This window comes from Cyprinodon variegatus, unplaced genomic scaffold (assembly GCF_000732505.1).
Source record: "Cyprinodon variegatus isolate N-32 unplaced genomic scaffold, C_variegatus-1.0 Scaffold190, whole genome shotgun sequence".
Classification (NCBI taxonomy): Eukaryota; Metazoa; Chordata; class Actinopteri; order Cyprinodontiformes; family Cyprinodontidae; genus Cyprinodon; species Cyprinodon variegatus.
Window position 1 is genome coordinate 557,350 of NW_015150643.1, and position 11,316 is coordinate 568,665.

At 40.9% G+C, this 11,316-nt stretch overlaps 1 protein-coding gene across 1 annotated transcript in view; it reads left to right on the plus strand.

Annotated features, from left to right (window-relative positions):
- Positions 1-272: 272 nt before the first annotated feature.
- The window catches only part of LOC107087681 (serine/threonine-protein kinase N1-like), a 77,249-nt gene continuing 66,205 nt past the window's right edge, over positions 273-11,316 (plus strand). Inside the window, exon 1 of the mRNA XM_015379390.1 lies at positions 273-673. Coding sequence (XP_015234876.1) covers positions 647-673 — 27 coding nt within the window. The 5' untranslated portion in view covers positions 273-646. The remainder of the gene's footprint in view (positions 674-11,316) is intronic.

Consider the following 11,316-nt stretch of genomic DNA (forward strand, 5'->3'; position numbering starts at 1 on the left):
TACCTTTCAATATAAGAGCTTTTCTACGCTTATTATATATTTCTGATTGTTCTTTATTTTTAGGATAATTATATATTTATTTTAAATAAAGCCACCGATGTCATCTCACTAAAACGGATTACTCTAATGAGTCTATCTACAGTATTATAAACAGCTCAATCGTAATCATACTTTTATTCTGGAGGTCTGATCCGGAAGTTGTTGCTTATTCTGTCGGTTTTGACTCCTCCCCCCGCCGCGCGTGCTCCCTGCAGCATCACCGGCTCCCAGCTCACCGCAGAAGCAGCTCTGGGGAGGAGGGGGGCAGAATAACATGGCTTCAGGGAACCGTAGACCGGAGCGTCCCGGTGAGTTCCGGCGGGTTTCCGGCTCCTGTTCTCCCCGGCGGTGAGCAGGAAGCCCCGCAGGCGGCCCCCAGCACTAAGCCCGTCCAGTCCCGCCGCTCGGAGGTGATGCTGCCGCTCAACCTGCCGCTGCGTTCAAGACGGTTTGGATCCAGACACTTCATCAGGATCGGCTCTTTATTCTAATGATTTTATCAGAGATAAAAAGCAGATCTGAGGGATTTAAACAGGAGATTCCTGCTATGATCCTACAGCCATAAGCTGGGCTGAAGAGAACTGGACTCATCAGTTATTATTCATCTATGATGGCCAATAACAACGAGCTGCAGGTCAGTTCTTCAACTTTTTATGCTTCTGCTCTCATGCGAGGAATCAATGAGTCAAACTGGTGTATTTATACCTTTTGAAATGTCTAATAATCATTTAACCATCCCTGCATTTAGCAACACAACAAGTGAAGTTAAAGTCATTTTCTATTATCCTTCCATCTGCAAGTTCAGGGTGAGCCTCCAATTGGTTTCTGATATTTTACCATCAGTTCGGATTTCCCTGTTGGTCCCATACCATAATGCTGCCACCGCCGTGTTTTGCTGTGGGGATGGTGTTTTGTAGTCGGCGCTCTATGGCTTTTAAAGGACTTACACCAATGTCCCTGCTGAAGGAAAAGACAGCATGATGCCACCACCACCGTGCTTCACTGGTTGCATTTTAGACACTGAAATGTTGAGTTTCTTCCACATCCTTGCGGTTCGTCTGGTACGTTTTGTGTGTTTGGTGAATCAGAGTTGGTCTCCCAAAAATACTTTTCTTTTTCAACCTTTCCTTACCTTCAGATGGATGGAGAAGTGTTTGTGAATTATAAAAAAAACGCCCGAACCCTTCTTCAAATGTCATTACATCAGCAACTAACGATTATTTTGCAGATTGATTAATCTGTAGGTTATTTTTTCCATTAATCCATTAATAATCAAACAGAAAAATTGTCCTTAAAGAAGTTTTTTTTTTACAAAATTAAACCAGGGGAAAATAAAATGTTTCCACTTGAGGAGTTCTGGAGCATATTGACCAACGAAAAGGTTTTTTTTTTTTTTATCTTAAATGCAAAATGTTTACATATTTTTTATTAATTATGTTATATTTACTGCTCTAAGTGGGTCACTCTTTCAGCTAAAGGCAAGTTTTGCAGTCTCTATACTCAATTTAATGATTAACCAACTACTAAATTAGTTGATTATTATTTAAATAATCGATTAATTGGATTAATTGTTTCATCCCTATATGTCTTTCTAATGTTCTCTGGTTTTCATGATGGTGTTTTGGCTCAAATGTTCTCCTATAGACCTCTGAAGCCTTCAGAGATCACTATAACAGGTGATTCCTAAAGACATTTATTTTATTCTCTTTTTTCTTTACAAATATTCTCCTCTTTATATTGGTTTCTGCTGCATAAAATCCCAGTAAAATGCATCAGTTTGTGGTTTTAACCAGAGGGAATGAGGAGAAGTTCGAGTACGTGAAAGTGAAGGTAAGATGTCATGGAAATGTTTTTTTTGTTTATGCGGCGTGATGCATTTAGTATCCGAGTGTCATCGGCGTATAAACCAACAACTAGTTATTTAAAAAGAGGAAACTGACAGTGAATCCTCAGCAGACCTGTGCCACCAGGAAACTAAACCTTGTTTTTGTTTCCACCAGCCTGCAGACGGATCAGATTTGTCCGACTGATCCGACCCACCTGAGACACGCCGCTCGTCCTCAGGTGGTGTCCTTTGAGGCACGGTAGTGGTGTCCTGTTACTCTGGTGTCAGATCAGCTCAGGAGGCACAGGGGGAGGAATGTTTAAAAATTAACTGCGGTTCCTTTAGTCCGCTTTGACAGGAGCTGCCTGTGATTGCTGTCAGACTGTAAAATATCACAACCACACGTCAGATCTCTCATATTTCCTTCTGGATGTGTTTGTTTTCTCTCTCTTCACACTGATTCTGCAAATCAGCGCGAGCTGGCGAATTGTTTGCACCACTCAGACTGGTCTGGGGTGAATTTCAGTGGCAGAGAGATTCTCCCCTAAATGGAGGAGGTGTTTTCTTTTTCCAGAGTTTCCTTGAAAGCTGCTCTACTGTATGAGGATGTAGATGTGTGGGTGATTATTAACAGTAACAGCTGATGTGGGCTGCAGTGAGCCTTCAAGACCTGAAGTGTCATTTCTGTCCAGCAGGAATATCAGCTTACAGTAATACTAATGAAAGTGCCGCCATATTGGTTCAGGCAAAGGGGCTCATTCTGGGTGAAAGGTTCAGGATACATTGGCCACTGATATTTAGAGGCTGATATTAGCATTTTTTTATCTGTGAATGAAGCATGCATGCATTCAGCGATTCTACGACCCTATGGCATCTGTTTTTTGTTTTTTTTTGTTTATTCTAAATTTTTCATTCTACCGTAATTTTCGGACTATTAGCCACACCTGAATATATAAGAATATAAGAAGTTAAATTGCATGATTTGTACATATACAAGCCGCAGGACTATAAGCCGCAGGTTTTTTATGCTTAATGTCCGTCTTTCTCGCTTTCATTCTGTCTTTTACCGAGTTTTGTGCTAGGTTCCATTTTATTTGTTAAATTCTGCGATTCCATCTGAGTTTTCTCTGTTAGCATTCAGTGGATTAGCCTGGCCTTAAAGTCTTAGGGATTTCATTTTTAAATGTCAAATCATTCTGGCTTAAACATGTATATAAATGTACTCTTTGTCAGACGATATTGTCTCAAAAGTTAGAACATTTCAATTTGAAAAACCTCATGCCTTAAAATCTGTGGGGTTTTTTCAGTTATCTTATGCAGGCCAGTTAGTTATACGTCAGCCTGAACACCTAAATTCGGCCAATCATATATCAACGGTCATCTGTCAATCACATTTTTTCGGTCATTGCATCTTGATTCATATGTTGCAGCTAATATACGCAACGGTTGAAATAAGAATTAGTTCCTTTCCCATTGAGTTCCGTCCCAGTGTTCACGGGGATGGACGTCTGTGTCTTCGGCAGGCGTAGAGCTAACAGAACTGGCAGCGTTGCGAGGCAAGGGCTCAAACATATACGGCTGTAAGCCTTCTACACCAAACCAAGCTTCTGCCGCCCTGGTGTCCTCTTCCACAACAACTTCGTCCCCGCTTTCCTCCTCTAAATAGAAAATATATGATGGAGGAGACTCATCCACGACTCATCCACGACCTCCGACACTAAACTCTCCTCCTCTTGCATGTTTCCTCTGTCCATAGCGTTCCTTGACAGTGTCGTTTCTAAGTCACCAATTTAGTGCTACTTGGTCCCAATGGAATTTCCCATTAGGACCAAGTAGCACTAAGTTGCTATCTGGTTAGCAAGATGCTTCCGACAAACAGGCCACCATTAAACATGCTTGTGAACCTTCCTCCACAACAATCCCGCCCTCTTGATAAACGACCAATCACATTCACTTCATTCACTCGTGTAAAGTCGTGCACCACTAGGGAGAATTCGGAAATGCAACGTTTGGAACAGCAGTTTCCCTGTGACTTTAACATGATGTGAAGCTCATGAATGGCTGTTGCTTTCATGGTTAATGTTTTGTTTGATTTGTTAATAAAGATTTCTTTCCTTTTTGTAAAGTTTTTATTCAGGAGGTCCCCATACTGCTTTCTCAGTTCAATGCGATACCGATATCGCAACTTTGTGTGTCGACCAATACTGATTCTGACCCGATACGATCCCAGCACCAATGATTCACACTTTATCGCCTCTTTTGTAATGTGAGGTGCTAGAAAAATCCTGATCAGGTGATTTTACTCAAACAGAAAGCAACGGACAACAACAAGAACAGCTATGAGTAAATCTGGAGACTTAGATGAAGGCGGATGGATTACAATGCAACACATTAAAAGGTTCAGTGAATAGTTCAACTAACTGACATTTGTAGGAATTGCAGGCAGAGCCTTAATTCAGCAACCATCATTTCTTTTCTTTCAATTTCCTTGAACCTTTTCTTGGTCCCTGTGTCGCCCCTTTTTATTATGTAACCCTTTCCTGCTAGTATCATATCTGGCAACGCGCTTCCTTCCAGGTTTTTAGATGCTTTATTTAGGGCTGAAACAATTCATTAGATTAATCGTGGTTGATTGATTATTGAAATAATCGTCAACTAATTTAGTAATTGATTCATTGTTAACTATATAGAGACTCTAAAACATGCCTTTAGCTGACAGAAAGGCCCACTTAGAGCAGCGATTATACCAAAGTTAACAGAAAATATATAAATATTTTTCATTTAAGATTAAAAAAACGTTTTCATCTGACCATATGTTGTATCCAGAAATTTTTTTTCCCCTGGTTTAATTCTGTAAAAAATATTTCTTTTAACAACCTTTTCAATTTCAATTTTAAATGAACCTTTTTCGATTATTATCGCAAAAATAATCAGTGAATTAATCGATTAGCAAAATAATTGTTAATTCACTAGTGCAGTGGTTCCAAACCAGAGGTAAAGTGTAATTGGAGGGAAGGATTAAATGAATAATAATTCACCCAGTTTAAGTTTTTTATTAATTTATTCATTCATTCATTGTTAAATTGTTTTACACAGTAGAAAAAATACATTTAAAATATTTTAACTTTAAAGGTGGTAGTTTTAGCAATTATTGTCAATTATTGTTTATTTTATTGCAATTTTGAATGGACTGTTTTTCACGAAAGTGTTTGAGACGCCATGGAAACTTTCTTGTAAACAACATGGGCGGGTGCTGCAAGCAAACGTTTGGTTGCATTCAGGATCACTGCTCTCTACGTTTGCTATGAATGTTTAGTTTGGTTTGTCACTCAATGTTTGTTTTTTATTTGTTTATGTCAAGTTTTTGTTTGTTTATGTCAAGGTACTTTCCTTTTCTGAGTGTCAGGGCTCAGAAAAGGGGACTCAGTATTCAAGGAAGACAGATGGTCAAAAAATTCAAAAGCGTTAATTTAAATTGAATAGATCTTCATTTACAGCGAGGTCGTCTAAGGCAGGAACTTCTGGTTTCATAGCTTAGTCCGTGCACAATGAACAAGGTAGGATCCAGCTGGTCGGCCAACAAGATGCTGCTTCATTAACCAGCCGTTAGCCGGCTGGTTAAATGAAGCAGGAGCAGGTGGATACGCTGAACAGTAATGGGAAAACGGGCAGAACTAAGCAGGTGAAATAAATTAGTAATCCAGCCAGTCATCAGTGCCAATATCACGACAGTGTAACTTTTTAAAAGTCTTGTCTCATTTTTATCTTTTAAATCAGTACTTCTCTACACGCAGGAAGGAAAAGCAATATTGGTTCTAAAAGCCCCACAAAAGTATTGGCGTTACATATCGGGGATCGTTTTGATGAATCCTCCAGCGACGCATTCCTGCAGCTTTTGCATGCGTCCCTGCTCCAACACACCTGAAATAAAAGACTTCGATTACCTCCTGAGCATGCTGGGGAGTTTAGCAGAGGCCTGGTCATTAACCATTCATTGGTTTCAGGTGTGTGAGAGCAGGAATGCATGCAAAAGCTGCAGTAGAGTTGCACCTAACTGACGTTCCCAGCCCCAGGGTTAATTAGACTGCTGTCAAAAAATCAGCTTAAAAAAAGCTAAATTGGTTGATCTGTTGTTTTACTGTCGCAGAGAAACAACTAAAACACAGGATGACGGGGAAATAAACCGTTGATTCATAGTGATGAGGTTTCCTCCTGAGGAGGGGGATCTATAGAAAGGTCATTTGATGGTAGCTTGAGCTGAAATCGAGCAGTTTCTGCTTGAAAATGACCAATTTGTCCTCCGTCAGCCTGCAGACGGGCTGATTGGGATCAAGGGGCCGCCTCTGTAATGACCATCGGCTGAAGCTGTGCTTCAGACGATCACACCTGCTCAATTGTGCTCTCCTCCACTTTGACTCCAGCCCAATTCTTCCTCCAGGTCATCACTATTGTTGGTTTGAAGCAAAATGAGTGAAATGACCCACTTCTCCTCCCTCTCCCTCCTCCCCATCTGTTAGAAACCTATTATCCCTCAGACCATCAGTGAGAAACGCAGCTGGAGTGCCCGCGTATCTCTGCCATCTCTTCAGCACTCCGCCGTCCATCGATTGGCAGCCTGTTTATGTTTTGGCCGGCTGTGAGGGGGGTGTAAATCAAGGCTGGGGATGGGGGGGGGCTCTGAGAAGATGCTCTCCTCCTCACATCCTCTCATGAATTCTTTATCCCTGCTGGTTTCCTGCAGTTAATGTCTGGAAGAGGCGAGTTAGACGACTTGCTGATGCTTCTTCTCTGGTGTGTTTTGAGAAGCGGAGGCTCCAAATGACTTTTCTATCGATCCTCGCAGCGGAGGCAACCTGATGGTCTCAGGGTCACGTGTGTTAGAAAATACACGCTGCTGTCTCCAGCTGCCACTGCTTTGGCTAATAGGATTAGAAGACTGTGGACCTCAGGCCGTGCCTGACGGGTAGCATTAGGGCCTGCGCTCAAACATCCCAGCCTCTGCCTCCTGTCCCGCTCCAGGATTACCAAGCGTGTGCACAAATCTGTCTGTCTCCCAGAGACCCCCGGAGACGAGCTTATGGCTGCTGCACTGCGGCCATGGCGCTCGTCTGAGCAACAAGCTGATTTGTCTGCTTCAGTCTAGGACTCCAGACGTCCCGTTGCTAATGATAACAAAGCGGAATGATGAAGGGAATGTCAGGGTTCCTACGTGATCTGGAAAAGTCTGTGATTAGGTCCGAGAGTTTTCATCTGTGAAAATGATGGGTGGATCCCTCTGGCCCCAGAGCTGCGAGATACTTTGACCTTTTAATACTTTTTTTTGTTGTTTTATCAGCTAACTGCTTAATTTAATAAACTGACAATTAATAAACAAATTAATAAACTAAACTGGTCATACAGGTCATTTTTTATAGATCTAGATCATTTATCATCAGTATGAAACTTTACTTATTTATTTATTCTAACTATCAGCATCCTGTTCCAGAAAATGGGCGCATCCCTCTTTTTAAGATAAACTGGTGGCTCGAAATAAAACCACAGAGCTCCTTATGTCCTCTATTCAGTCCTGTCTTACTTTTCTTCTTGTTTTCAAATCCCTTTTTCCTTCCTTCCTTCGTTCCTTCCTTCCTTCGTTCCTTCCTTCCTTCGTTCCTTCCTTCCTTCCTTCCTTCCTTCCTTCCTTCCTTCCTTCCTGTGTATGAGATTCACAAAAGAAAAAAACCCTTTCACCACCTCTTAGCTCAAAATCCCCTTATGACATCATAAGGGGAAGTAAGCCATGGAGGGCATTCTCTAGCAGCCCGTTGCTCCAGCTACGATGTCCATCTAATTTATTCCGCTAACTCTGCGAACTCTGACTGGTTGTCATGGTTGCGGGGACGTGGCCTATGGAAGGTTGGGGCATGAAAAGCCAAAACAGCTTGTTTAGAAGTGGAGTTTTTCGGTACATCTAATTTAAAAGCGGAATTTTCCTGCACATATAGCAATAACATGGTCTGGGGCTGTCATTGTTGATTTGTTTAATATAATATCGGAGCTTTTAACGAAGGACAGAGAACACTGGAAAGTTTAGAAGAAACCTGAAATGTTGCAGTTGTCCATCGTCTGTTCAGGCAGCACTTCGGTCACTCAGGTCCAGTTGTGTCCAGCTGACCCGTCCAGACAGCAGCCGCTACATCAAGCAGCCTTTCAGACGGGATTACCTCACAGAAGCAAAGATGAAAGACGGAGGAAAAAATAAATCACTTAAAGATGCTGCTGACCCAGGACTAACCCCTCAGTCTCTATCTTTAAAGATCATTTCTGTAGCACCATAGTTCAAAGGGATTTACAGTAGAAGGAAAAGGAAAGCATCAAACAGCAGCAGATCTAACCAGAACGGCCTAGTCAAAGTCCAGACTGTTATTGGAATATCATGCAATAACTGGAGCTGGAGTTTCACATGGAGCAACAGTCTCAGCCCCTTGATTAGAGATTTAACTGTATTAATATAGTTATTGCTCCCAATATTCAAGAAAACTATAGATTGAGTAGCGGTGAAAATGGGCCCAGTTCATGTAGGCAGATCTATTCAGTCTATTTCTATAATTAATTTCAGTGAATTTAGAAATCTCTTTAGAAGCAGATACATTTCCATCTTTATCTGTCTTCATCTGTATGTGATCTCCTGTGTAAATTCCAGTCATACATTGCAAGTGTCCCGCAATGATGTCACAAGCCAGTGTGCTCTGTGTTAACAGAAGTAAACATAGATGGTAGTGCTGGAGCGCATCTAGCGACCTGTCTCAACCTTAAAAAAACGCAATCTTTTCTTAATATGGTTAAACATAAATACTACTCTCTTCATCATCGTCCACCATGGTTGTTGTTTTTCTTGAGGCAGAATAGTGACATTTGTCGGCTATTATTGGCGTAAAAGTCGGAATGCGACCTGGCCGCTCAGATGCAGGTCGCATTTGAAAAGATCTGATTCGTATCGGATTCAGGACCACATAGCCAAGTGGCCTGGGTCGCATCGGAAAAACATCGGATCTGTGTTGTTCAGACTGTCAAGAAAAGATCAGATACAGGTCGCCTTTGAACGTAGCCTTTGATTGAATAAATACAATCAATTTGAAACTTCACAGCTGAATTTTTTACTTTAAGAGAGAACGTGTACATTACTTTAGATCAGGGGTCGTCAATGTTTTCCAGGACAAGGACCCACAATCTGATGTCGAGATGGAGCAGGGACCCCCTAATTTTATATATATTGTATGAAATTGTGTTATATCAAACTGATCCTATAGTTACTATTACAAATGGAGTCATGTAATAAAAGTAATTTCTCCCTGAGATTATTAAAGTACTTCTGACTCTGGTTCTTTGTTGATGGGACAGGTGTTGTGAATGAAACGGTGCCCAGCTTGAAAGAGCTCCTGTGTGTCGCTGAATGTGAGCATTGATGACTGAAAGACATCTTCTGCCTCCATTTATCTGTTTACTACAGTGTGTTGAATTTATATTAATGTGGATTTAAAGACATTTCAATTGGTGGAAAAAAATGCAAGGGGAATATTTAAAAAAATCTAATTAACCCCCATGCATAGTGACCCCCATGCAGTACCTCCGTGGACCCCTGGCATCACGGACCCCCTGTTGAATGACATTAAAGCAAACATAGCTCTGGTGTTTGAACATATTGGTGGATCTTTGCATCCGTACTCGATGCGTGAAGCTGGTTGACACATTTCCAAAATGTTGCATCAAAAGGTGATTCTAAAAGAACACCAACCTCCAGAGTTTTATTTTATTTGTTTGGACTGTGGCATAAAAAAACCTAGCAAAATATATTTTAGTTTGGGGTTCTCACATGACAAAATGTGAATAAAGACCAGAAGTTTATCTACATCAGGGGGAAATAGCCACCATTATGATGATTACTTGTGTTTATTAAAATATTGTGCTTTGTCTCTGATTTTTAAAAGATTTTAGAAAACTGCTAAAAACAAGGGCTGCTTAAGGAACAACTTAGTTCTGATTTTGATTTCCCCCCTAGTTCTATTTTTGAGGTGATTTCTGAGGAAGAGCAAGGCACAGAGGAAGGGAGCCATACAGCTGCTCGCGTTCAGCTCAGCTCTGATTGGCTGCTGAGGCCGTTTGGTGACATCAGAGGCTCGGTGGCGCTTATGAAATAGCTGACTCTGCAGCTTCGCCCTGTTTTTGTCACTATAGAAAACAGAAGGCCAGACTGAAATATGATGAAATAAATATTTAAAAGCTAAAGGTAATAAACCAAATAAAATCCAGCATTTTTAAAGAGCTTACATAATTAAGTATTACTGAAGACAACTTGATATTATTTTTAGTTATGATTGGCTCTTTGGTCTCTTTATGTAAATTTTGGTTCTTTTAAAGGCTGTGGGATACTAAGTGTGTTGTGCTTCAAAGGTAGTTTGGGGTTAAGCAGAGTGCAGAACTGAGCCTTTATGGGAACTGAAGTGTGCTGGTCTATGATGCTGCCAGTTCCCCTTCTGTCCCAACAGTCCTGAGGCCATAAAAGCGCAACAGGCTGATAAAGAAAAACGGCTTCTGTTGCACTTTAAAGAGTGAAGAATCCTTAAAAAGCCTTAAAAAGCGTTCAAACACCTCAAACCGTTTCATGTGTGGTTATATTTCCACCTCAAACTGAGGTTTTAGGTGCCTGACAAACGCAGAGAAATTTGAAAAATATCAAATTTAAGGGTGAATTTCTGTATTTTTTAGAAGCCTTCATAGCTACAAGCTAAAACCTTTGCTCATTTATCTCTATAAAGCCGGGCATTAACTGTACGATATTTTCAATCATTGCACGCAGCTACATCTCAAACTGTACCACGAAACCGCAGGGTTTACGGTTTCTCACACTGTTCCGCCTAACGCTCTGATGCGATCTTATGACGGCCGACTGCATTTCAAAAATGTTTGATTTTCTCCCGACCTTACGATTTCTGATCGGGAGGTTGTCGTGAGAGGCTATTTCGCCCCTCGTTACCCACTGCATACCACACGATACAGGACGTACGACAAGGATGAAACTCAGTCCGATCGAAAAATTCTTGCGCGACAGGAGAATCGGCCCGAAAAGGGCAAAAAATCGTACAGTGTTTGCCCGGCTTAAAACAACAATACGTCACATTTAGCCACTAGGGGCGCTAGACTTGTACCTTGCAGTTCCCTGAAAGGAACTGGCAACACCGCCGTCATAAAACACATATAGGATAGAACATTTATTGCATTGCTCTCCTGTCGTTAATGTCAATACAAGAATCCCGAGATATTCAGATACTAATGATTAAAAATAAACCTTTTTTATTTTATTTTTTTTTAAAGAAAAACGCTTTTTTGCCAGGTACATTTTTATCCGAAACTTACTCACCTAATTCTGTATATTTGCCAATATATATATATATATATATATATATATATATATT